The sequence below is a fragment of the Conger conger genome, chromosome 7 (assembly GCF_963514075.1).
Source record: "Conger conger chromosome 7, fConCon1.1, whole genome shotgun sequence".
In the NCBI taxonomy this organism is placed as follows: Eukaryota; Metazoa; Chordata; class Actinopteri; order Anguilliformes; family Congridae; genus Conger; species Conger conger.
In genome coordinates this window covers 39,743,199-39,770,985 of record NC_083766.1, presented here as the reverse complement: position 1 = coordinate 39,770,985, position 27,787 = coordinate 39,743,199, and the positions used below count along the sequence as shown (strand labels likewise).

Below are 27,787 nucleotides of genomic sequence, written 5' to 3'. Positions count from 1 at the left end.
ATACGATGAGATTTCACTGAGTAAAAAGATTTTTAGATCGCTGAGATGGGTTAAAACTCAGTCTCCCATAATGCATTCCCTTTCAAAGTGACAAAATCTCCACAATTAGACGATCCTAATAAAAAAAGATATGGAGGTGCTGGAAAAGGTTCAGAGAAGAGCAACCATAGTGATTCCAGGTATAAAAGATAAGCGTTATGAGGAATAGATTTAAGATTCTTAATGTCTTCAAGCTTTGTAAAAGGAGATTTATGGGGGATTTGATTGAGGCTTTTAAATTCATGAAATGGATTAAGAAAGTGAACTATAGGTGATTCTTCAGAGTGAGAGCAGTTAGCAGAATGATAGGGGACAAATGGAAATTGGCAAAGATGTACAGATATTAGGAAGTCACTGTGTGGCGGGGGGTCACTGTGTGGAATAGCTTGCCAGGACATGTAATAGAGGCAGAAACACTTGGGGTTTTCAAGACTAGACTTAATACGGTGCTTCATACTATTTTGCTTTTAGGCAACTAAGTAGTCGGTATACTTAAGCTTCATTTATACTTCTGCTTGAATCTATGCAGAGCCTAATAGACTGAACCATAGCTGTGTAGAAACAGTTGGCTACCGTTAACTATGCCAAAATCATGTTGTGATTTGGAGTTTAATGCCAAAGGTAATCAGGCACACAGTGGATTGGGCTTTTTCCAGATTCTTAAAAGGGAGGATAACCCAGATTCTACTGTCTGTTCACAGGGTGGTGTCAGTTTTGACAGGTGCTTGACATAGTCAATGACAGCTGACACGCCCAACATAAGTTTGAAAGTGTCAGAAACATGGGGGGGGGGTAACAAAAAACAAAACCTGAACTTCTGATTGTATTGCTCACGTCCTTCAGAAATGTTTTTGGCAGCTAACGTTAGCTAATAAACACCAGACGCTCATTGGAAATACTGTGCATGATAACGTTAAAGTTAGTCTAGCAGTTTCTAGTGTAGCATTTTCTACAAGTGTCGAATCAATTCAGTGAAATACAATACGTTTGTGCGTTCTAGTGTGTTAAAGCTAATTAGCTGATTGTGGACCGCTTTCCATCGGTGATGTCGGTGGCGATCCTGAATTCAGCCATGAGAATGCTAACATGGTGGAGGACATTGTGATGCGCAAATCACAACAACAGGTGGATCGTTCTCCTGTGACTGGTGAGGACACCAGTCTTTGTTGATATGCAGGTTTAAATCACTTATTATGATTGACCCACGCAAACATTAATATCAGCATTTAGCCTATGTGTGTGTGCTACTCTACCATCGTCATGTTCATCCATCCAATCATCAGTCAACTAGCAACACCACAGGTGCCATAAAACCTTTCGTTGGTTCTAAATTATGGCAAAAATCTGCTGGGAAACAAAAGTAATAATCATCCAAACCATGTTTACTGACAGTGACATAGCAAGGGGCACTTTTCTTGTGGGGAGGCGAAAGTGGCATACCTGTCCAAATTTGGGATAGCCCCTCATTTCTTGTCCCTTATGAAGACCAAAGGCAAAAAAGTCTGGATAGATGAAAGTTTAAACCGCGAAATGAAGAAATGCCAGATTGACATGCACATGAGATTATGGAATGACAATCAAGTGAAAAAAAGGTATCTAACTTTTTTTCATGGGTCATCACACTGCAGACCAGGTGTATGAGACGGTTGAGACGGTTCTGATATTGGCTTCCAAAACCTATTGCAGCTTTCAATGAATGGCCCAAATGTTAACTGGAAGCTCTTCTCCCAGGTTCAGCAAAACGTAGAAGAACAAACAGGCAAGAAAGTGTTAGCTGTGATTTCCATACAGGTCCATCTCAGAAAATTAGAATATCGTGGAAAATATCAGTGAAACTTTCATATATTCTAGATTCATTACACATAAAGTTTTTTTTAGGATATTACATAAGACCAATAATTTAAAAAAAGGATTTGTAATACAGAAATGTTGACTTTCTGAAAAGTATGTTCATTTATGCACTCAATACTTGGTCGATCAATCATGGGGAAGACTTTTGTCCAGAAAGTTGTCCAGTTGTCCAGAAGACACTCATTGACACCCTCCACCCTGCACAAGCAACAGGGATGAACGCAGCCTTGAGAGGATTGTCAAGGAAAGCCGATTCAAGAACTTGGGGGAGCTTCACAATGAGTGGACTGAGGCTGGAGTCAGTGCATCAAGAGCCACCAGGAAATGGGCTACAAGTGTCGCATTACTAGTGTCAAGCCACTCCTGAACCACAGACAACGTCAATAGTGTCTTACCTGGGCTAAGGAGAAAAATAACTGGACCGTTGCTCAGTGGTCCAAAGTCAACGCAGCTGTCTACCAGGAGATTTTAGAGCATGCTTCCGTCTGCTGACAAGCTTTATGGAAATGCTAATTTCCAGCAGGACTTGGCACCTGCCCACAGTGCCAAAACTACTAGCAATTGGTTTGCTGACCATGGTATTACTGTGCTTGATTGGCCAGCCAACTCGCCTGACCTGAACCTCATAGAGAATCTATGGGGTATTGTCAAGAGGAAGGTGAGACACCAGACCGAACAATACAGACGAGCTGAAGGCCGCTATCAAACCTGGGCTTCCATAACACCTCAGCAGTGCCACAGGCTGATTGCCTTCATGCCACGCAGCATTGATGCAGTAATTTGTGCAAAAGGAGCCCCAACCAAGTATTGAGTGTTAAATGAACATACTTTTTAGAAGGTTGACATTTCTGTATTCTAAATCCATCCATCCATCCATCCATTATCTGAACCCGCTTATCCTGAACAGGGTCGCAGGGGGTCTGGAGCCTATCCCAGCATACATTGGGTGAAAGGCAGGAATACACCCTGGACGGGTCGCCAGTCCATCGCAGGGCACACACACCATTCACTCACACACTCATACCTATGGGCAATTTAGACTCTCCAATCAGCCTAACCTGCATGTCTTTGGACTGTGGGAGGAAACCGGAGTACCCGGAGGAAACCCACGCAGACACGGGGAGAACATGCAAACTCCGCACAGAGAGGCCCCGGCCGACGGGGATTCGAATCCAGGACCTCCTTGCTGTGAGGCGGCAGTGCTACCCACTGCACCATCCGTGCCGCCTTATTCTAAATCCTTTTTTTGATAATATTCAAATATTTTGAGATACCGGATTTTTGATTAAAACAAAAAAAGGCTTGAAATATTTCACTTTGTGTAATGAATCTAGAATATATGAAAGTTTCACTTTTCACAACTGTGACATAATACATATGCTGTACAGTTTTTGGCTATTGGAATAATTATTTTGGTTGGTAATCGGCATCGGAATTCAGTAGACCCAGTGTCGCTTAAGAGAGAAATGAGTCCGGATAAAAACATCCAAATATTAAACGCCAGCTTAAATCACCGACTGTGACAGAGATGGTTATGTGAATAGTCTATTCATTTCCATCATTCAGTTTTTCCCATAGAGAAACTGTGCATTGATCTGGAAATCCATATATGGGCAACTGTTTTACTCTGGGTTATGTCAGACTTCTAAGGCCTATAGTGGGTATTTCTTAAACTAATTATAGGTGTAATTGTTAGTATTGTCTTCATCTCTTTTTGTTTTTTTCCTTCTTCCCTTCTTCTCCCTTTCATGTGGGTAATTCCCTGAAATAAAAGATTATTATATTGTAGTCAAGTTATGTTGTGTTTTGTTGTGGGGATCATTGTACTTGAAAGATAAATTGGGTTCATTGCCCTCAAGTGGCAATACATGTTCCAATCATGTTGCTTTCTCGAAAAAGTGACTTTAAATAACAACCACTTATTGTTGAGCTCAAATCGGTCCACCAACTGCAATATCAGAAGTATGACTCGGCAGTACTGTTCAGTGACATGCAAATGAAAAGTCACCATTCCTTTATTGCAAAATCCACTGGTTGCTCTGCAAGGATATGTCATTACATGGGGGGAAAAGCCTGATTGTTCAGTCGATCAGTCAATCATTCAATCGGTTCTATGAATAATCATGTAAAGGAAATGGAAAAAGTGGTGGCCTTTCACAATAGTTTCAATGTGATTGTGCATATCACTGCAGTGTGTGTGGCTTGGGATTGTCTTCATTACCTACTGGTAACAATTTCTTGAGGTGCTTTTCTGCTGACTATGCATTTCTTATAGCCTATTTGTAGCAGCAGAACTGAGGTGTCAAGGTGTAATATAAGAGGCTCATGAGCTTAAAGGATATGGGTCAACAGAAGACCGGCATCACTTACAAACACCTGCACACACAATCATCCTCACACCTACCTGCTATATGTAGCTCCAGAACACATTGTGGTCAATAAAATGCCTGTGCTTATGCTGATCCATGACTGGCACAGGACAATACAAGCATCTGATAATAACACTAATACTATTGTCTCTGATGATTTTTTTATTGCCTGCAATGCTGTGTCTGCACAAACACAATATCCCTCTGAAGTGCCAGCATTTATATGCAATCCTCTTAGTATTTGCCTGACTGTGAATGGATTACATGAGATCTGCTGGTTTTGTCCCCCAGTCCACTTTGTACCTTGCTGGAAAGAGCACCATGGATGTTCAACCCCATTGATTAAATTTTAAACTTTTCTGTTCATTTATGAATTCAGTTTTATACAGGATTTTATTTTGGATCAGATTTGTGAACCTTATATTAATGTCACATAAGCTTAGAAATATACAAGGTGGTGCAAGTGATTCCTCTCTCATCTTCATATAATCTGGGACTAAATACCTTTTCCGGCTTCTGAAATAATTTCTCATTGGGCATTGAAGCTGCAATTCATCTTCTTGGACTGGACAGAGAAATGTTATTATGGGTGGCTGGTCTTGGAAATTACACAATTAAAGTTTCTGACAACTGGAAACAAATTTTACACCTGATCTTTTAGAAGAGAAATAGATTTTCTTCAGTAGTTGTAAAATGTGATAGCTGTGTGAAGCTGACACCAAGAATAGAAGAAACAAGAGTGCAGTAAATGGCATGAGCAGACAAACAGAGATGAGAGTGGTGAGTGTTTTATTTGAAAATATTCCATTCTTTATTTCACAGATAAACCTTTACATCGTAGGTATGAGTTTTCAGTGTCATCACATATGCAAAACATCCAACTTTTACTGCAGTTATTTAAAAAAAATGTGATTCTGTAAGTGCAACAAAAACTGAATGAAAGTCAATGTCAGCAGTTGATAGATGTTTCCTTTTTTTCAGGTGTATTTTGTCTTGATGTGCAAGGCTTGGTAATGTAACAGTACACTCAGGATCAGGAGACTCAGCTGGAACAATGCAAAATATTCCTCTTCATTTTGTAGGCCTTCTGTCAGAATTATCAAACTATCCTTGTTTTTATCTCCACAAAAACAGATACACCTTCACACCATTACCATTTTATAAGATTTTACAATGGGTAATGTTAGGGGCTCTGATATCTCCATGTTCTGTTCAGTGCTTGACCTTTAAAGTGGGGGTGCTGGGACCCTGGAACTGTGACCCTGTCTTTCCAAAAGCACTTCCTGTTCTTGCAGCCAAGCTGGCAGTGGGCCGGATAAATGAAGACTTCGGTTTAGATTTGGGCTGCAAAGTGGACTTTGTGATTCTCCAGGAGGCTTGTGAGACGTCTAAGGCACTAACAAAATTTGTGCAGTACGAGAACTCTGTCCACGCCTTTGTCGGCCCATTGAATCCTGGGTTCTGCAATGCAGCGGCGCTTTTGGGAAAAAACTGGAACAAAGCCATTGTTTCATTGGGCTGCGTTAACTATGAACTGGATAAAGGCCACAGCTACCCAACCTTTGCCCGAGCTTTGCCTTCACCAACAAGAGTTCTGTTCACTGTACTGAAGCACTTCAGGTGGGCCAGCATTGGAATTGTTTCTTCCAATGAAGACATATGGGTGGACACTGGCCACAAAGTAGCTGCTTCCTTGAGGAGTCGAGGACTACCTGTGGGTATCGTTGCATCCATTGGGGACAATTCCACTGAGATAGAAAGTGCTCTAAGGAGAATTCAGGGAGCTGGAGATGTAAAAGGTAAGGGCATCTCAATAAAGCAATTGCTTTTGTGCCTCCAGGTCATCTGCCTCTAAATAAAAACTATGAGATCTAGGGCACGGTAAATGTTGATGTAAAAATGAGCCCATTTGTTTTAATTGTGAAAACTTGATCCCAAAAGAGGCCCTATGTTTAGTTCTTCAACTCCCCTTACTTTAAATAAAGTTTGATATGAAAATGGCTTCCTTTCATTTTAAACACCATATAGACACTGTCCATATCTTGCTGCTTTTTAGCTCTATAATTTACTGATTTACTTATTAATCTATATCTATACCCTTACCTTTATTCTTACAGCTCTTTTTAAGTACTTGGGGAAGTATTTGTGGAATATTTCAAGCACTTTCTCTAAAATATAAAGGAAGTAATATTAAAAACGTGAAGCACCGTGTTTAAAAATATTTGATTATGTCGTTTTAATAATATGCACTGAGCAGTTTAATAGGCATTTATTAGACTTATTTTTTTACTTATTGCTCTTCTGCTGCTGTAGCCTATCCACTTAGAGGTTTGACGGGTCGCATGTTCAGAGAGGCTCTTCTGCATACCATTGTTGTAATGTGTGGTTATTTGCATTACTGTCACAGCTTTGACCAGTCTGGCCCTTCTCCTCTCTCATTAACAACATGTTTTTGACCGCAGAACTGCTGAACATGTTTTTAGTTTTACGCACCATTCTGCAAACTTTAGAGAGTGTTGTGCATGAAAATCCCATGAGATCAACATTTTCTGAGATACTCAAACCACCCTGTCTGGCACCAATAATCATTCCACAGTCAAATTCACTTTGATCACATTTCTATTCTAACATTTGGTCTGAAAAAAACAGCTGAAATTGAGTTGTTGCCACATGATTGGCTGATTAAATATTGAACAGGTCTACCTAATAAAGTGCTCACTGAGTGTAATACATTTTAATAATGCCTCTTCTGGAAAAGTTTTGTGTTGAAGCAGGAGGCCTGAAGTGTGGGACACTGCAGATCAGTTCCTGCCTGGCTGCTCACATAATACATATAGTTATGCTTGCTATTCACAAGGTAATAAACTGTAGATATTTATAAGGCAACACAAATGTTTCTTCCCTCCATCAAAGCTTCAGAAAACACAGGGTGAAATAGCTTTTACCATCCATCTAGCATGGTATTATGAATGCGACACAGTAAAATGTTCACTGTTAAATCAACTCTTACATAGTCAATTTGAGCCCACGCTCACCTGAGTGAGAGTTGACTTGACACTTGTCATTTTACTGTGCATTGTTTCTCTTTATTTCAGTCATCATCATGTGCATGCATTCCTTGCTGATTGGTGGTGAGCCTCAAGCCGCTTTTCTGCTGAAAGCCCAGGAGGCTGGACTAACCAATGGGAGGTACATCTTTGTGCCATACGACTCCCTACTTTACAGCCTCCCATATGGCAACTCATCATATCCCGTACTGCGGGACAACAAGAAGCTCCGACAGGCATATGACGCAGTGCTGACCATCACTGTGGCATCTGAGCTAATGTCATTCAATGAGGCCTACAGCATGGCTAAACGCATGGGTGAATTCTCCACCGCACCTGATCCACAACAGGTGAGTTCTGTTGTTCTCTCCATAATCAGCTACTTAAGGTATTCACAGTGCAAAGTTGTGCATTCATGGCTGTTCGGCCATATTATAAAAGAGACATTTTACATACACTCAGTTAGCACTTTATTAGGCAGACCTGTACACCAGCTTGTTAATGCAAATATTTAATCAGCCAACCATGTGGCAGAAACTATGGTCCAGAGGTTCAACTGTTCTTCAAATGTCAGAATGTAGAAGTCTAATAAATACCTAATAAAATGCTCAGTAATACTGTAATTACGGAATTATCTCATAGCACACATTTCAGATTTAAATACCATTTATATCCAGCACTACAGGGTTTTGGTTCTCAGGTTCAGTCAATTTGGATATTTATCTGAATGAACAATCCAAATTCTTAAATGTATTCCAAAATGTAAATGTAAATGTAACACTAATTCCCTTTAACATTGATCAAACTGAATTTCTGGAAAATAATGGGACGCACAAAATGATACAGCATTTTGTTGCTAACACATAAACGAGGAAGAAAAAAGTCCAGCACATTGAAGGGTATCTGAGTTTCTGCGGTCCGGTAAAATCCTATGTATAATTTTATAGATCAATGCCTTGGGAAGCCTTTAAATGCAGTCTTTGTGATTTGAGAGCATGTAAAACTTCCATATTTTCTTCTGCCTTAACTCTTCATTGATTGACTAAAGTCTATTCAGATTGACTGTCAACTCACCTGATGTTCCCGGTGTCAGTTTGACTACTTCAAAGCTAACCTGAAAATCTGTAGGATTTAGTAGTAAATCTGTAGATTTGTCCTTCACATAGAGAGCATGTCTAATTTCTTGAGTCCCAATGCATTATGTGAAAATAATTTTTGTCCAGTTTTATTTTTGCCTCTTTTGCATTACAGGTGTCACCACTGTTCGGGACAATATACAATGGGATCTATTTCATTGCTAAAGCTATGCACAACTCCAGAAAGGCTGGCAGATGGCTGTCTGGGACCAATGTGGCATCCTTCTCAAAGAGCCTGGCATTTAACGGTTTCAATCAGAAGATACAAACAGACAATTTTGGAAGGGGTCTGACCAATTATATAATCCTAGATTCAGATGGAAAGGGGAGCCAACTCTACCAGACCCACCTGGTTGACTTGAGCGCTGACATGGTGCTCTTTGCAGGCCGGTCCATTCATTTCCCAGGAGGCATCCTGCCACCAGCCGACCCCAGTTGTTGGTTCGAACCCAACACCATCTGCTCTGGAGGTAACACCTAATCTCAGCAATAATGTGCCATTATTTCTGCCGCTTGAATCAGCCATGGTATTGCAGCACATTACTTCTTTATATTCTTCACATGACCATTACAAATGGGCATTATTTTCATTATTAGCTGTCCCTCTCATTCCATTTCAACACTGTCATTATCATCTATATATACACTCAGTGACCACTTTATTAGTTAGATCAGCTTGTTAATGCAAATATTTAAACAGCCAATCATGTGGCAGCAACTAAATGCAGAAAGCATGCAGACATGGTCAAGAGGGCACACCCATATAAACAACATAATCACTCCAGGTCCAGAGCTGTTTTTCAGACCAAGAAGAAATGTGATCCAAGTGACTTTGGCTGTGGGATGTGTGTTGGTGCTAGACAGGGTGATTTCGGAAACTGCTCATTTTCACATGCAACAGTCTCAAGAGTTTGCAGAGAATGGTACAAAAAACATCCAGTGAGCAGCAGTTATGTGGGCAGAAATGTGTTGTTAATGAGATGTCAGAGGAGAAGGGCCAGACTGTTCGAAGCTGACAGTAACATAAATAACCACACATTACAACAGTGATATGCAGAAGAGCATCTCTGAACACACAATGCATCAAACCTCTAAGTAGATCTGCTCTGCAGCACTTTATAAGTCCAAAAAATAAGTCCTACCTATATAAATAGTAATACCTAATAAAGTGCTCACTGGGTTAAGTGGTGCTTTTTTTAAAATTAATAAATGATTCATACCTGCATAAAACAAAATGATAAAATAAATGTTAGGCCAACATTAATTAATGCCATAAATGGCGAATCTTTGCGCAGATCTTATTTTTCTTTTTTTAATATGATGTGAAACTAGAAGATCAGAGCAACAAAATCAGGTATGATTTGTCTGGATTCCCAAATCTGTTTTGGAGATATGGCTTATTAAAGTATGTGTGTCTGACAGAAGTGGTTTTGTGAAATCAGTCTTCAGTTTTTTGAGCAGTTGCCATAGTTTCTCACCTAGAAGTGACCTAGGTGTAAAAACAGGCCCATCAGCCACTGCTTTGGAGGGTCTGGAGAAAATGGAGGCAGGACTTAGGTCTGGGGGTGTCAACGAGCTCCATGTGTGCATGATCTTTAAGTGGGAGGGGGAATTTGTGGGTGTGCTGCATTATTTGTATAAGCATAGCGTAAATACGTCTCTCTGGATTAGAGTGTCTGCCAAATGCCAATAATGTAATATGTAAAATAACCCCAATATAGGGCTTGCAGGATATAGCTAGCTACGTCCGAGTCAACTAGTAAAGCTTTATTTTTCAATGAAATGTGATTTCACCAGATTTTTATCACAAAAAAAGTTTAGCGGCTAACGTTAGCTATAGGTAGTTGTACTATAATGTTATTTGGTTCACTTTGTATTTCTTCCAAGTTGTTATTTATTCACAATTGAATACAGGGCGGCCTGTAGCGTAGTGGTTAAGGTACATGACTGGGACCCGCAGGGTCGGTGGTTGAATCCCCGGTGTAGCCACAATATGATCCACACAGCTGTTGGGCCCATGAGCAGGGCCCTTAACCCCGCATTGCTCCTGGGGAGGATTGTCTCCTGCTTAGTCTCACCAACTGTACATCGCTCTGGATAAGATAATGTTATGTAATGTAATATTTTGTCCATTATTGCTTTGTGACTGGATGCCCAAATGAGGAGTTCAACAACATAATGTAAGGCTGTCGGCTTGAAGAAATGGTATCTAATCTCCAACAACAAACTATTATTGCAGTAGCTGGCTTAATGGTGTCGTAAACTCACATAGCTCACTCTGTTCCATACAGAGCAACTTTCAGGACGAATACATAAATAAATACTTCCAACTTTGGTTTTTGTGTGTGTGTTAAGTCTGTTAAGTATGAGTGTGTTAAGTATGAATCACATAGCAAATCACATAGCCAATCCATTTCAGCAGACAGTGACATGGTAATGCTGATCCACTGTGACATTGTGGCGGGGAAGCTGTTGCAAACCAGACACTACAAACTTATACGCCTCAGCCTGCATAAGAGAGTGAATAGGTGTTCGGACCATCGTTAGCTAACACGGTCTTCTGAACACAGGGATGTTGTGCTGTTATTTGTAGTTTTCTCTATAAATATTGGTCCAGTTCACATCAATCAAAAGTGTTTTGGTGTCTGGAATAATCAATAAGCAACCGTAATCATAAACCGCTTTGCTATGGAGAAAAAATCCCATTGAATGGAACTGGTTGCTGGAGTGGGTGGGGCTTAGGAACGGTCAATTAGCACATACGTCATTTTCATCACCACTTAATTTGCAAAGCTACAGCTGATGGACCTGACTCGGGTAGATTTTATATTTTTACATTTCTTTCATATTTTCTCATTGCAACGCATAATGGATTTGTAGCCGAATGATAGATGAGAATTTGAAGATTCAAAATCTGCGCTGTATCTAACAGTGTCCTTTTCATGGTTGTATACAATACAGAAACAATGCAAATTGTAAATTAAGGGAGCATGTGACAGGAGATCATCGAATGATGTGTGAAGTTGCAAGATGGCAATGACTATTATCCTGAAAAGCTATTTGATTTGGTGTGTAGCTAATAATATCATGATATATACAGTAGATTATGTTCTGTTGTGACCTCTATTGGAAAAACATTTTGTTTTTAATTGATAATCTGGCAATCCTGTTTCTTCCTTATGAGACATTTAATATTTTGTATCAATTACCTAGATACAAGATTAAAGCTTTCATTGATTGATCAATAACAGAAAACAACAGGAGGGCAGTCTGCAGGGTCAGATGGAGGGGTCAGGTAGAGAATAGGTATGCTTAAGTATACTTAAAATATGATTGAATTGCGTCACTCATTAAATTGGTATTTTCATGGCTGTAATGTCTATTTAGTGTGCCCTCATTCACCCTAAAAGGCTTTGATTTATCGTCCATGATGTGTCATGTATCCATACTTGATGCAATTTTCTCCTGTTTCCTAGGCGTGGAGCTAACCTATGTTATTCTGGTGGCTGTGTTCATTTTCGTCCTCGTTGTTGGTAGCATGGGTTTGACTTTGTTCATAAGGTAAGGCATCCTTTCTGTTTTATGCCCAGTCCTTACCTTACAAGGACCACAGTGCCATTCTGTTTTGACTCAAGATTGAATAAACTGCCATACAGAAATTGTAATACTGCTTTAATTACAATCTGCAGACAGTAGGGAAAGTTGTGTTATGGGATCAGTTGGGTGTAATATTGTATGTCGTTTTTTTCTTCTTCAATGTAATGTCTTTAATTGGCAGGAGGCGTATCCAGCAGATGCAACTAGTGAAAGGGCCCAATCGGATTATCCTGACCTTGGAAGACCTTACCTTCATTGATCCAGAACTCAGCAACATGGCTAGTCTGCCCAACTTACTTGTACTTCAAAAATAATTGTCATTGGTGGCCATATCTGGTCACGCATACTGTACATGCAGATAATAAAGTTTTATTCTTGTGCCCTTCAGAAAATAACTTTAGAAGACCTCACCGAGTCCATAAGTGCAATTGGTGATAAGAGTGTGGAATCTGGAGATGGCCCCCACTCTATGAGGAGTAATGCAACAGTAACACATGAGACTTCAAACATAGCCATTTATGAGGTATGGGAATTAAATTAACTCAGAAGATTTTTTGAAACTTCTAAAACCTTTCCAGATAACTGTTGTGATTTTTTCATTCACAGGGTGACTGGGTATGGTTAAAAAAGTTCAAAGAAGGACAATTCAAAGAGGTTAAACCAAGCACAACAAGAATTTTTACAAAGGTATTTTTGTTTCTCATCCCTCTGAATAATTGATTAGACAGGGTCAGAAATCCCATTGTGAGAATAAAGTGCTTTTTGCATCAACAATAAAATAAGATGCTTGCAATGCTGATAATCTGACATGTTGTTTTGAGTTAATGCCATTTGTGCTGGACTACCCCAGATGAAGGACCTCCGCAATGAAAACGTCAACCTATTCCTGGGCTTCTTTGTGGATTGTGACATGTTCGCTGTGGTAACAGAGCACTGCTCCCGGGGGAGTCTCCAAGACCTGCTGCGCAATGAAGATGTCAAGCTGGACTGGATGTTCAAGTCCTCCCTCTTACTCGACCTCATCAAGGTCCATTTATGGATTTATTTATTTTTTAGTTTATTTTGATTTTCCATAACAAAGAAATGACAATAGGGCCCATGCACAGATACTTCAATTATCACATATTTAATAGAAGGTTAATTCAGAGAATTAGTGGAGTACAGAGCTACTCCATTCAAAGCACCCTAGTTGTCCTCCATAAAGGTCCATTTCACCGTTTCGGGATGCTGTGACACAGGACAGCACAGGTATTCTTGGTCTAGCTAATGCTGAAAGCCACATTCTTTCAGATTAAGGAAGTCGTACAGAAGTAGCACTGTGTATGAAGTATATCACTGACACTTATTGTTGTCGTTTGAGACAAAAGTTTAAAATCTTTAACTTGACTATCTTCATCATGTTGTGGCAAGCTACCTTTAGATTTTGTTTTATTTTGATAATTTCATAAAATCCTTTGTATTACTATAAGATCATTGAATTACAGTTTGTGTCTTTCAGGGAATGAAGTACTTGCATAATCGTGAGTTTCTCCACGGACGTCTAAAGTCTCGAAACTGTGTGGTGGATGGGCGTTTTGTTCTGAAAATCACAGACTATGGCTTCGGTGAACTTCTGGATACCCAGAATGTCCCAAAGGTGTTGCCTCCTCCTGAAGGTACAGCTTGTGGCAGGATTATTTGCATAAACAGGTCAACAAGTTTTGTGAATTAAATCATTAAAGACCAGCAGAGGTATTTTGGCAAACAGAACAGGACTCGAGTGCTGTTCTTAAGTGGTTACAGAATGGACAAATGATCCAACTGAATCGCCTAAGGGTATCATTCCCTGATCTTTTTTCTATCTCATTAAATCCTACGTCAACTATAATTGAAATTAAAATTATAAATGAAAAATTGACTAGCTAGCTAGACTAATTAACTTTACCAACTAGGTGATCATAATCGGTTTCACTTTTAACATCCCATTGCAGAGAGCTGTTAACAATACAATTTTATGAGCTAGTACCATTTGCTTTTGTTCGCCGCAGGTTTTTGGTAATTAAGTAAAAGTGAATAGCCGGGGTTTAAAATCTGTTTTCTATGCAATAACCCACAAAGCAGCTTTCTGGTATCTTGAAATCACTATGATTTTAATGTACGCCTAGATTTTGCACAAATTTAATGACTTGTAACTGAACACTTTGTTTATTTTCTATGGAAAACTGGAGTGATTATGATGTTTCTGTGGGTGTGCCCTCTCATGCCAACTCGATCTATTGTATATTTGATCAGAACTGTTCTGGACAGCTCCTGAGCTCCTGAGAGACTTGGAAATCTCCCAGAAAGGGACCTACGAAGGAGATGTGTACAGCTTTGCCATCATTCTGCAGGAAGTGGTTGTCCGTGGACAGCCTTATTGCATGTTGGGCCTCGCTGCTGAAGGTAGATTTTTGTGGGGTGTGTGTGGCAATGTCCCCCTCTGGGTTGTCAGTGCTCATGCTGTTCTGGCCTACCTCTGCATCAGAGATCATCAGAAAGGTGAGAAAGCCACCGCCCATGTGCCGACCCACTGTGGCCCCAGACCAGGCTCCCCTGGAGTGCATCCAACTGATGAAGCAGTGCTGGAGTGAGCAGCCGGACCGCCGGCCGACATTCGAGGAGATCTTTGACCGGGTAAGCAGCGTTTTGTTACTCTGTCACATGATCAACACCAGGGAGAACTGCTTAAGTTGAAACAAGAACAATTCATAAGTACACTTGCATGCAAAACATGGCCGAAACATGTGGCTTCAGCCCCCCGTTTTCATCTCAGCTCCCCTATAAATATCCCCGGTTTGTGCGTGATAGGAGGAGGGCGGCACGGATGGTGCAGTGGATAGCACTGCCGCCTCACAGCAAGGAGGTCCTGGGTTCGAATCCCCATCGGCTGGGGCCTCTCTGTGTGGAGCTTGCATGTTCTTCCCGTGTCTGCGTGGGTTTCCTCCGGGTTCTCCACTTTCCTCCCACAGTCCAAAGACATGCAGGTTAGGCTGATTGGAGAGTCTAAATTGCCCATAGGTATGAGTGAATGGTGTGTGTGCCCTGTGATGGACTATTGACCTGTCCAGGGTGTATTCCTGCCTTTCTCCCAATGTATGCTAGGATAGGCTTCAGCCCCCCTACGACCCTGTTCAGGATAAGCGGGTTAGGATAATGAATGAATGAATTAATGTCCAGGAGGTTGAGTCACTGACAACTGCAGTGAAGAATCATAAGAAGTGCTCCTGCCCACTCAGTAACACTGGTCCTTCCCTCTGCCATCATTATGGCTGTGCGCCAAAATTGACTAAAATTTGGTTGGTAGTTAACGTTAGCAGCGTTTTAAAGGTTGCACCGGTGCAACTACTACTACATTGTGGAATTTAAGCTGTTCTGTTGTGTGGACTGCCTACCAATTACCAAACTCTGCTTGTCTATCTACTACATATATTGTCCCTTTCCATTGCTGTTTGCTGGATTCTGACCATTGCCTGCCCTTGACCTGCATATTATTCAATTGATCCCCGAGTCTGTGCTTGGTTCCTCTGTCCCGCACCCTGACGTGTTTTCATAAAGTAGTACCAAAAAATTTGAGGTTGGATTCAATCAACATGTGATTGTGTTTTGTAGCTGTAATAGTGTTACGGTTTTAATGACCATAACATGATTATATCATTGTGAGATATAATCATATAGTTTTGTTTGTAAAGGAAAGTGAGTGGAGTAAAGAAGGTGGGTAGAGTAGCCAGAAACTGTACTCAAGTAAGAGTACAGTTACTTTAAAATAATATAGGTAAGATAGGTAAGATTTGTGTGTTAAAACACTGGTACAAGACCAATCCCTTTCTATCATTTCATTGAAAAAGGCTCACTGACATGTTGACCCAACCTCTGCCTGTGTTTATAGTCCGTAATTTCGAGTTTCAAAATATGCAGTTGATGGGCCAGCACTCTGTATCAAAACATCGTATAGCCGTACAATAATTCAAGCTCATTGGTTGAACATTGGTTTTAATTGAAAAAAGGCCTCCCAATAAAATGGTAATAGATGAAATTTTAAATAGCCATATGCAAATTAAAATCAAATACCATTATAAAAAAACAGTACACTATCTGGGATCAGAACAACAGGACCCAGTAGCAAGACCACAAAGTGGTGGTATTTATTGTAGACTTGGCAGAGTATACAGGTGGAGGTCAATAGCCAGCAAACAGAATCAGCAGGGGACAGGCAGTTCGTAAGTGTCCAGGCAGATGGTCAATAAATCAGCAAACAGAGATATCAGGTACAATCCAAAACAAAGTTGAAGTCACAGGCAAAGGGTCAATAACGAGCGGTCAAACTAAACAAAAAAAGAAACCAGAAAGAAAGTCAAAAGGCCAAAACGGGTCATTAAACTATGGCTCAAAACAAAACAGACGGATAAAGCAAGAGGCAGAAGTCGAAGACAAAACAGGTGGTAGCAGGAATCAATCAGAAATAAATGCTGGGGGAGCCGCGGTGGCGCAACAGGCTAAGACACAGCAGACTTGCGGTTGCAGTTTGCTGCAGTTGCACACCGGGGACCGGGGTTCGATTCTCGTTCCTGCCAAAAGCCAAGTTTGGCCAGCTCACATGGGGCACCAATAATTGGCTCGCTGCTCCAGAGGGAGGGACTTGGCAGGGTTATTAGATCGCCGCACCTCCGGCGCCTCGGAATCATGGCAATGGGCACGAGACGAGACAGCTTGAAGAAGGCGTGTCGTTCTCATTCGGGCCGCCGAGGGACGGGGTACGGGCGGTACATCTAATACGACTACCTCCAATTGAATCAGACGAGGTACAATTGGCTACCAAATTGGGTGAAAAAGGGAAAAATCTGGAAAAAATTTATAAAAAAAGAAAAGAAATAAATGCTGGACACAAAACAATCTGGCAACAAACTAGACTAAGGGGTTTTTATACACAGGTAATGAGAGGGAAATGAGAGTCAGGTGTGGGGAAACAATCATGTTACTATCCACCTCTGATGAATGAAAAACATGCTTTTGTTATTTACAAATGTTTATTGAATCCAACAATGCAGCTCTAACAGAGTGTATATTAGTGTTACTGCTGTGTCTGTGTGATATGCATCCCAGTTCAAGATCATTAATAAAGGTAAGAAGACCAACATTATTGACTCCATGCTGCGCATGCTGGAGCAGTATTCCAGCAACCTGGAGGAGCTGATCCGTGAGAGGACAGAGGAGCTGGAAGTGGAGAAGCAGAGGACAGAGAAGCTCCTTTCTGAGATGCTGCCACTGTACGTCCCCTTGCCACTCCAGCCAAAATTCACAATTACTGATTTCAGGAATATTAAATCTTATTCAGAAAGTGTCATGCAGGTTTTTGTCCCAACCAAGCAATTGTATATACCTGATTCTGCTAATCAACTTTCTTTTCCCACAAATCTCTTTTCCTTGCTCATTTTTTCTACTCATAGCTCCCATCGGGAGAGGCTAGAAAATACGAATACAAAAGACAAGGGATGACTTTTGCATTTTCCACCCCTGCTATAATGGAAATGTACAGTCCTGGGGCCATATTACAGAAACATTCTCACTTTAAGCCTATCTTATCTGTATAGTAACCATGGTAATTTCAGTGAGGACCTGATTTAAGAAAATAGCTATTACAGAACAAAGGTTCTTGAGACCATTTTCCAATCCTAACTCCAGATAGGAAATGTGTATCACAGAAGCATCCTAACTTGCCAAAATCCTAAATAAAGTGTATTAACTTTAGGACAGGGCGGTACGGATGGTGCAGTGGGTAGCACTGCCGCCTCACAGCAAGGAGGTCCTGGGTTCGAATCCCGGTCGGCCGGGGCCTCTCTGTGTGGAGTTTGCATGTTCTCCCCGTGTTTGCGTGGGTTTCCTCCCACAGTCCAAAGACATGCAGGTTAGGCTGATTGGAGAGTCTAAATTGCCCATAGGTATGAGTGAATGGTGTGTGTGCCCTGCGATGGACTGGCGACCTGTCCAGAGTGTATTCCTGCCTTTCGCCCAATGAATGCTGGGATAGGCTCCAGCCCCCCTGTGACACTGTTCAGGATAAGCGGGTTTGGTTAATGAATGAATTAACTTTAGGACAGCTCTGCTGGTGTCCAAGCTTCATTGTTAGTCATTGGAATTAATGTTAGCTATGTTGGGAAAATTCTCCTGTTGTGGAATCAAATTGGAACCGGTGAAGTAACACACTATTGACCACTTCTCAATTGAAAAGCTTTATGACAGTGCGCAAAAAGATATTTGTGAGGGATGCAAGACTTCCATATGAATCTCAACATGCTAACCACAAGTTTAAGGGTTTAAGTAACCTGCTCAGAGAAGTAACAAATGTCATGACTAAACATTCCCAGGAAGCTTGTCTCACGGTCGCGTCTGGCTCTCCGCTCATCCTCGCCCTCATAACTCCAGCCCAGTAGGTGGCGGTAACACAGACATATATTCTTATATTATTATATTCTTACCTCATAGAGAAGATATTGGAGACAGGGCTTAATTGACTTTCTTTTGTAAAAGAGGTATTAAAATTCAATATTTTCCAGAAACTTCTGGACCAAAACAATCTTTGTTTCCAAAATATAATTCAATTAATTGCAAAAAAAAGACAGGTTTAGGGTTAAGGGTCTTGCTCAAGGGCCCAACGGCTGTGCGGATCTTATTGTGGCTACACTGGGGATCGAACCACTGACCTTGTGGGTCTCAGTACCTTCATGTACCCTAACCACTATGCTACAGGCCGCCCACTTCCGGGTGCTTTGCTGCCTGGACCCTCCAATCCTCTCCAGTTTCTATGTACACTCTATGCTGTCAGGCCACTGCTCTTCTTCTTCAGTGCTGTTTATTGGATTTTGGACTACCAACGTTGGTGCATTACCACTTCCTACTGGGCTGGAGTGTGATCAGCTGCACTGTCAACAGTGCAGATTCACTGTCAGTCTGGTTGTAGCCAGACCCTTCTCAAACAATCAGCTATGGGCAAGATTGAAAAAGCGGCGTCACTTTTTAGGTAACAGACAAAAAAGTTGTTTCAGATCGCATATTTAAGATTTCCTAACCTTGAGATAAAATAAGAAAGGATAGAGTAGATAAGGTGAGATTCATAAAGTTAAGATTTGCTTCTGTAATACGAATTTGTGAAAATGTTTTGACTTGTCCTATCTTAACTTTAGACTTAAGATAGGAAGTTTCGGTAATACAGCCCTAGGACACTAAACATGTTGGCTATTTTCCGTTCTGGTTCCTCAGTGGTGGAATGACTTGCCTACTACTGTCAGGCCAGCAGAATCCCCCCCCCATATTTCGACACAGACTAAAAACACACCTTTTCAGACTACCTTGTGATAAATGTAACAAATTCATGTCTGATTGTCATTACACTTAAGTTCAAGATGGAGCATTCCTGTGTATTCCATATATTACACCCCAGACACAGCTGTTTTTCCTGCTTGAAGGTCTGTTGCAGAGGCCCTGAAGACAGGTGCCACAGTGGAGCCTGAGTACTTTGACCAGGTGACCATCTACTTCAGTGATATTGTGGGCTTTGCCACCATCTCTGCCCTCAGTGAACCCATTGAAGTGGTTGATCTGCTCAATGACCTCTATACTCTTTTTGATGCTGTACTTTGCAACCATGATGTTTACAAAGTAAGTATCCATTTTGGCTCCTTTTAATTGTTTCTTTAAATATATATATATTTAAATTCTACTACATTTTTCATAATAATATTTTGATATTCTCTTATATTTTGAGCAAGGGCATAGGAATGGCCATTAGAGCTTGCTAATTATCTAAATTTGCAATGCACAAATCCCAAGGCAAAGAATATGGCTTTTTCACTCAGGTGGAGACTATTGGCGATGCATATATGGTGGCTTCAGGTCTGCCAAAAAGGAATGGAAACAAGCATGCGGCAGAGATTGCCAACATGTCCTTGAACCTACTCAGTTCTGTAGGAACTTTCCAGATGCGACACATGCCAACCGTGCCGGTCAGGATCCGAATTGGCATACACTCAGGTGAGAAATGCATCACAGTTTGTGGATAATGCACAGGGTTATGTATGAAGTACAATTTAACCACCAGCCATTGGTGCATTTCCTTTCCATCATGGTGCTGTTCATAAAATGGCCTTCTCTAGCACTGTTTAATGTGTCTTCCATCTTTAAAGACACGGTGTGCACTTATAGCTAGAGATGTGAATTTCCGAAAGAAAACGTGTGTGATTGTGGCAAATTAGTGGACTATTGCTACTACCGCTAATACTATGATGTTTAAATAATTACCTTTACAATGATTTACAGGTATACCTAATAAAGTGATTACTGAGTGCATATGAACTCTGCTAGAAGGCAGAGGCTATTGTGACATCACAGGCTTCCTTGAGCACAGTGAGGTATCTAATACAGGTGTATCTAATAAAGTGGTCACTGAGTTTATATGAACTCTGGAAGACAACATGCTATTGTGACATCACAGGTTTCCAGGAGACACTGCTCATATACATATCAATAGCAGATTGGTGGAACTGCTAGAGTGAGTCTACAGTGTAAAGAAAGCTGCTCTCAAACAAAGCTCATCATTCAAAAAGTATTAGTAGTAGCCAATAGCTACCCATTTAAAAAGGACTACCCATTGTGTGAATCAGAATGGAACCTTGAATATTTTGATATGTATGTCAAGGGTGTCCAATCTTATCCAGAAAGGGCCGGTGTGTGTGCAGGTTGTTGTTTTAGCACAGGACTAACACAGCTGATTCTACTCATCAAGGTCCTGATTAAAGACCACGATTAGTTCATTAGTATAATCAGGTGTGTTACTGCTGGGTTAAAACAAAAACCTGCACCCACGCCGGCCTTTTTAGGATAAGATTGGACACCACTGATGTATGTAGTCCCAAAATTGGCAGTTTTAAAAATGTGACAAAAGATTCTGTCATCACTCTATAAATTGAACATTCCTCCATTCATTCCTATGGGACTTTTTTCCCTGGAAAACCTTAAATATCTAAATTATCAGGAATTAATGGGAAAATCAAAAAGCTATGAACATGCATACTATTTTCCAGTTGGTTTGGTGTTGATAGCTCAAAAACTATGCTAAGAGTCGGTGGATGAAAAACAGGTGAAATAATGAATAAAACTTTCGGATAACAATAGTATGTTACTTCACAATCACAAAAACTAAAGATGTGCATTAAAGATTGCGGCAAATCGGTGGACTTGGTGGTGCTAATATTATGGCGTGCTAAGGTGTTGCTAGGTGGTTGCTATGGTGTTTGTAGGTGGTTGCTAAGGTGTTGTTAGGTAGTTGCGATGGTGTTGCTAGGTGGTTAAGGTGTTGCTAGGGTGTCACTTGGTGGTTGCTAGGGTGTTACTAGGCGGTTGCTAGGGTGTTGCTAGGTGGTCGCTAAGGTGTTGCTAGGTTGGTGCTAAGGTCCTGCTAGGTAGTTGCTATGGTGTTGTTAGGTGGTTAAGGTGTTGCTATGTGGTTGCTAGGGTGTTACTTGGTGGTTACAAATATGTTGCTAGGTGATTCCTAGGGTGTTGCTAGGTGGTTGGCAACACCCTCACAACCACCTAGCAACACCTTAGGAACTGCCTCGCAACCACCTACCATCACCCTAGCAACATCCAAACAAACACCTAGTAACACCCTAGCAACCACCTAGCAACACCCAAGCAACCCCCTAGCAATACCCTAGCAACCAGCTAGCAACCACCTAACCACTCTCTAGCAACCACCTAATGCACCTTAGCAGCTACCGAGCAACACCCAAGCAACCACCTACCTAACACCATAGCATTGCTAAATAGTAGTAGCAGTTGTCCACTGATTTGCCACAATCACACTCTGCATTTTCTTTAGGAAATGCACATCTCTAGTTTAAACTTGATATCCGACCCACTGATTTTTAATTTTTTTTGTGTAACTTGTTAACAACTAATAAAATTAATAAAAAAACAAACCTTCTCTGGACATCTCTGGACCTACATAGCTAGCCTTCCTTCAGTTACACTAATTTGCCATCAGTTTTATTATGTCAATACAAATAAGAAATCAGTGTCGTTTTCCTAAATCTTGGAAGATCTGTAGAATGTGTATATCTTTAATGAATGTCACATTACCGTGTGAACAGTATTGAGTTTTATATAAACGATTGATGTCTGTGGTGACGGGAACTTTTTTTTGCATATGTTTGTCCAGGGTCATGTGTTGCAGGGGTTGTGGGTCTAACTATGCCTCGATACTGCCTCTTTGGAGACACAATCAACACCACCTCACGTATGGAATCTACTGGCCTGCGTGAGTTTTGGCTTACACTATGTCTACATATGACACATTATAATGAATAGATTAATTGAGGGGTTGCTGGTGGCTCGTCCTGTTAAGGCACTGTTTTATGACATTCTTCCGGACCTTCAGAGACGGTCTAAACTACTGGGTATATTCCACCCCGTGCCCTGCGCAGGTTAAGTAATGTATAACGCGAATCAAGTCATGCATGACATGGGGTGACCTGGGCTGCATAATGTGCCCCACAAACTCCAAGGTTGCCTTGTCTTCTGCTCCTTCTTCATTACTAGTTGTTTCCACTCGCAGGTCATGGAAAAGGGCTGCCACTAGACCTCTGTCTAACTAACTTTGCATGAAGTTTCACGACAGCTGTCGGAGATGCAATTGTTTTTTCCCTCCAGAAGCTGCAAACACCTGCCCTTGTCCATTCTCCCGCAGCTAGTTGTTATGCCATAGCTTGCTCCGGCTAGCAGAAGCAGGTAAGTATATACCTTTTAGCTAGCCGGTTGCCTTGCTTTTCTAACTTCCGTGGTTAAGAACCGTCTCCGGCTTTTTGACCCCTGGTCAAACCCCTGGTCAAAAAGCCTTTTACAATTAATATCTAAGTGAACAGAAGCAAACCTGACCTCTAAATGGTACAATGTTCCTTCAAATTTTAAAGCAAGATTTTCTCAATGTTTCAGATGCTGTGTTGAGGTCATTCTTTCTGGCAGCTCTGCCATGTAGGTCTTTGTTGAAGTCCATTGTATTTTTGTCCTGTGAACAACTAGACTTCTCCTTCTTGGTGGAAATGAACCATCTTTATTGTGAAATCCTTAGACAACTGTTTAGAGGAACCCATAAACATATACTTTGTATCGAGCAAACTATACTCCAGGGCCCCTTTCCCTTCCAAGAACATTACCCATACACACACTTGCACCGCACATGTACCAGCAATTTAGAACAGACAGAGATGTGGACTTTAGTCCAAGTGACTCAAATCACAAATTTAATGACTTTAGACTTGACTTGCCAGGAAGAAAAGTACTTGAGACTTGACATCTATGACTTGGACTTGAGCTGGATGACTCGAGAAACAGGGCTGACAGACAGCAAAGGAAATCCAAAACGTAGTTGCAGTCACGGTCACAGGCAAAAGTTTGCTCACAATAAGGCAGTCCAAACAGACCGATAAACAGAAACGAAAAGCTAAATCACAAACCAGGAATCCAAAGGAAGTCCAAGAACAGCGGGTCAAATATGAACAGAACGCCAATCCAAAAGGTGGTGGTAGAGGTACACAAAACGGGTCGAAACACAGATCAGAAAGTGTAAACGCTAGTGAGAATGGAATGGAGTATGTTCATCTGTTCTTCACAGATTCGGTTTAAATAGACTGTAACGAAGGGAAACAAGAATTAGGTGGGCACGATAATCAGGAAGTGGGCAACGTGAAACAAATTTATGAAATGAATAAACAGAAAACAGAAACGCTGGGGACTTAAACAGAATGTAGAGACATCACAGATCATGACAATCCCAAACTTTTGCACAGGGACCTTTTCCTTTTTTATCATTTATAAAAAATAAAAAGCAATCTTGCTTTAAAATTTGCAGAAAGGTCTCATGTTTAACTCTATTGTACCATTTAGAGTTCAGGTTTGCTTTCGATCACATACAGATTCATTGTAACAGACTTTTAACCAGGGGTCCCAAAATTTTTGCACCCCACTGTAAGTGCTACAAGGCTCAAAGTGCTTTCGCTTCATCAGCCTATGGCGGAATTCTAGTGTTGATATTAGTTACCATCATTGTAATTAACAAACAGTTTATTTTTCTCTGTTGTAAGTCTGTGCTATCCTTGTTCACAGCCAAGAGTGCTTCTCTCTATCAGCCCGCATCTGGAATTGCCCAGCTTGGTAATCATCATTATTCATGTTTGGCTAGGAGTACTTTCACTTTGTCAGCCCACCTTGGAACGGCACTGTATTACTACCATTATTACAGCCCAGGAGAGCTGCACTGTCTGATCATTTCCATTATCACGGTCCACGGTTCGCTCTGTCAACCCGTGGTTTGAATTGCGCTGCTGATAAGTTTATTAGTGTGAGTGTAACTCACTTTCTCAGTTGTGGCGCCCTTCACTATAGTTACTCACAGCCTAGGAGTGCTTCCACACTGCCAGTCCAGTGCCAGTACCAGTGACTGTGGAACCTTACTCCTATGCTTTTCAGTCACAGAGAGTATTCTCACTCCATCATCAACCAGATGTTCCTCGTCTATTCAGTCAGGTTACAGCCGTTGCAACTACCTAGCTAGCTACCAGCACCAGTGTTGTAGTTGGTCCAGAGTGCCTTCATTCCCCTTCTGACCACTGGTTAACAAAAAAAAAAAGATAAAGTGCAGACATCCCTTGGCTCTTCAGTCTGAATATAGCCTCTCCTGCTACCTAGCTTGTAGCCTACCATGTAATCAGCTAGTTAACAAACTAATGTCTAGCACCTCAGCCTTGGGCACTTCAGTCCCAAAGTGCTTCACTCTATTGTACTGTATTGCGGCTGGTTGAGAGTTTTTAATTCTGACCAAATTGCCAACACCCTTGTACTGTGATTTACTTTTTTGTGTATCAGTATTTTTAGTTTGGTTAGGTAAGCAGTGTTTGGCTAGTTAAGGGGTTTGGTCATACTTTTGCGTTGTTTGTTTGTTTGTTTAAAAAAAAAAATAGGCCCTGGTCCTTATCTTTGTTGTGCAGGTAGCAGTTGAAATTGTACTTCCCTCTAGGGTCTTTCAGTGCACTTATCCCTGGTTATGGGTATGCACTTTGTTGTACGTCGCTCTGGATAAGAGTGTCTGCTAAATGCCATTAATGTAATGTAATGTAATTAGCTACTGGCTAACTCGGTAGTCTCTGTCACTTCAGTCTTGCTCTCATTGGCCATTGAGGCTCAAGTGGTGAACACTTCACGGACGAGAAGTGCTTTCACTCTACCAGTCTGTGTGCTAACTGCAAATTACCAATAGGGAAACTATTCCTGTTCTAGGCCTCAAGTGTTCCTTGCTGTTAATATGTGCACGGTTTTCCAAGTGTTTTTGCTTTGCCAGCCCGCCTCTGTATCGCACCAGTCCACTTGGTACTTCTCAGTTTCCAAATGGTTTATTGCTATAAGCATTCCTTGTTATAGCTTGTTCGTGGCTCTGCCCTGCCAGCATGTATTTGTATTGTGCTACTCACTAACTACAATTACACTTTTTGCTGCCTTGGAGTGCTCTCGCCCTGCCAGCCCGTGTCTGGACATTAGTGAAACTGTTTCTGGTTTCGCTTCTCAGTCTCAAGTAGTTTGCAGACCCCACAAGCCGATTTCTAAAAGGTGCCCAGCAAGCTTGACCACCATGTGTTGCCTGCATTCCAACATGGGGATTTACCTCTGGTACTTGATTAACCCAAGGTGGTTGAGGTGGATTCCTGAGGGTTCAGGAGCAACTCACTGCCCTTTATATAACACAGAGGATGAAATGGCTTACCATATGAATTAAAGCGCTCAAGTGCTGCGTCAATACTACGGAAGGCTGACCAGTCCTTTCTCTGCTATAGCGGATACGGAGAGGGCCTCCAAACAGAGACTCTCCCACTAAATAGTGGCTGTGATCTCTCAAATGTATGTAAGCAACGTTAAAAGTCTCCATAAGAGTATTTCCACATCATGGGCCATCTGTAGCTGCGGCTACCTGGCCATCACCATGTATGTTCCCCAGATGCTATAACGTCAACATTGCTGCTCCACATGCTGTGGGGGTTGCAATTCTGCCTGCATTATCTCTTGACTTCTGAAGGCATGTGCCGTTTCCTCCTGACCTTGCTGGTATGAGTCATCCAGTAGTTTAGACTGCCTCTGGCAGTCTGGAAGAATGAAATAAGTTACGGATGTATCTATGGTTCTATGAATTCTGGATGAATGCTGGAGTTCTCGGTCACTCGGATTCTTGGATGAGAAGATTCTATAGGCGGGGTGACCTGGGCTTGCGGGGCACATTACATTGCCCAGGTCACCCCAGTTTGTTGGTATACATTACATAACCTGTGCAGGCCGCAAGGTGGAATATATCCAGTAGTTTAGACTGCCTCTGGCGGTCATTCGGAATTCATATAACTATGGTTACATCCATAACTTTCATCCCAGTGCATGGATTGGTCTCATATCAGGATCATGTGAATGCTAACTGGCCGGCAGCCACACAGGGCTAGTAGCCCTAGTATCACTCAGCTGACCTGTTAATTTCATTCAAGGAAAAATTCATGATATGATTGAAAATTGTTTTCGCTCAGCTTTTAGAATTCATGTCAATATCTCCACTGTGAAGATCCTTCGCTCTCTAAATGAGGGGTACCTGATAGATGTCAGGGGAAAGACTGAACTGAAGGTAAACTGTTACTTTACTTTTTTTACAAACTAAAAGGGTTATCATCCATTTGAAAATAGGAAGTTACTTAAATGTGAAACATGTCTTTCTCACCAGGGTAAAGGTATTGAGGAAACATACTGGCTTGTAGGGAAAACAAACTTCTCCAAGCCATTGCCAAAGCCCCCAGAGATCAAACCAGGGTATGTTGTCTAAATGAGTGTGTGTGTATTTATGTGCTACAATGAGATTGTAATGGGTTCTGTTAGCTGTGTGGTGCATTGCATAGTTCTTTGCAGAAATTTGTGTCTACTAATCAAAAAAGAAAATAAACCGGAAACTAGTTTAACAGATACTTTTTCTCTAGCCAGGTGCTGAACTATTCAGTATAATCTGCAGTCACTTCCTAAATGTTTAGTTTAGGCATGTTAATTCTGCTTCCTTTCAGTGATAACTGGCAGGAAATGGTGACAGAAGAAATCAAGTCCATCTTCCGGAAGGCCAACAGACAAGTGGACAGGCCCAAAATCTGAGGGAAGATGAGTGGCAGGCTGAAGAATGCAAAAGCCTTTACCCTGCAGCTCCTGGAAAGGTGCCTAGTTACTCTGGGTTACCTGAAGAATGGAAATAAGATTACCCATTATCTAATCTCACACAGGCAAGCACAGCAGAAAGACTGCACTAATAAAGTGAAGGTCATTATAGCACTGAGTATGGAAGTATATGTATGAGAAGAATAGGCATCTAATATCTTACTTTACTGCACATTTTTATTTGGCCACTGAGTGGCTCTTTGAAAGAATATAAGCACTTTATTAGGTATCTATTTAACTTATGTTGTAGACTACTGCTGTAGCCTATCCACTTAGATTTATGATGCGTTATGTGTTCAGAGATGGTCTGCCATCATACCAGTATACCACTGTTACTGTCACCTTCCTGTCAGCTTTGACCAGTCTGGCCATTCTCCTCTGACGTCTCTCATTAACAGGCCATTTCTATCTGCAGAACTGATTGCACTGCTGCCACACAATTGGCTGATTAGAT

At 41.3% G+C, this 27,787-nt stretch overlaps 1 protein-coding gene across 1 annotated transcript; it reads left to right on the top strand.

Annotated features, from left to right (window-relative positions):
- The first annotated feature begins 5,313 nt into the window (after nucleotides 1–5,313).
- Nucleotides 5,314–27,543, top strand: LOC133132836 (retinal guanylyl cyclase 2-like). The gene is made up of 18 exons (XM_061248594.1): nucleotides 5,314–6,058; nucleotides 7,355–7,656; nucleotides 8,558–8,912; nucleotides 11,919–12,003; nucleotides 12,221–12,317; nucleotides 12,428–12,562; nucleotides 12,646–12,726; nucleotides 12,890–13,066; nucleotides 13,538–13,694; nucleotides 14,311–14,460; nucleotides 14,543–14,691; nucleotides 17,158–17,321; nucleotides 19,518–19,710; nucleotides 19,908–20,082; nucleotides 22,271–22,369; nucleotides 26,667–26,761; nucleotides 26,858–26,943; nucleotides 27,189–27,543. The coding sequence occupies exons 1-18, from the start codon at nucleotides 5,314–5,316 to the stop codon at nucleotides 27,271–27,273; spliced, it is 3,330 nt and encodes a 1,109-aa protein (XP_061104578.1). The 3' UTR covers nucleotides 27,274–27,543.
- Nucleotides 27,544–27,787: the final 244 nt, after the last annotated feature.

What these genes read in the sequence shown, in the direction of transcription:
- LOC133132836 (XM_061248594.1), top strand. Translation starts at nt 5,314, where the DNA reads ATGCAAAATATTCCTCTTCATTTTGTAGGCCTTCTGTCAGAATTATCA. An exon ending in CAACAAGAATTTTTACAAAG is followed by an intron (nt 12,727 to 12,889) that starts GTATTTTTGTTT and finishes GGACTACCCCAG; the next exon opens with ATGAAGGACCTCCGCAATGA. An exon ending in TCTTACTCGACCTCATCAAG is followed by an intron (nt 13,067 to 13,537) that starts GTCCATTTATGG and finishes TGTGTCTTTCAG; the next exon opens with GGAATGAAGTACTTGCATAA.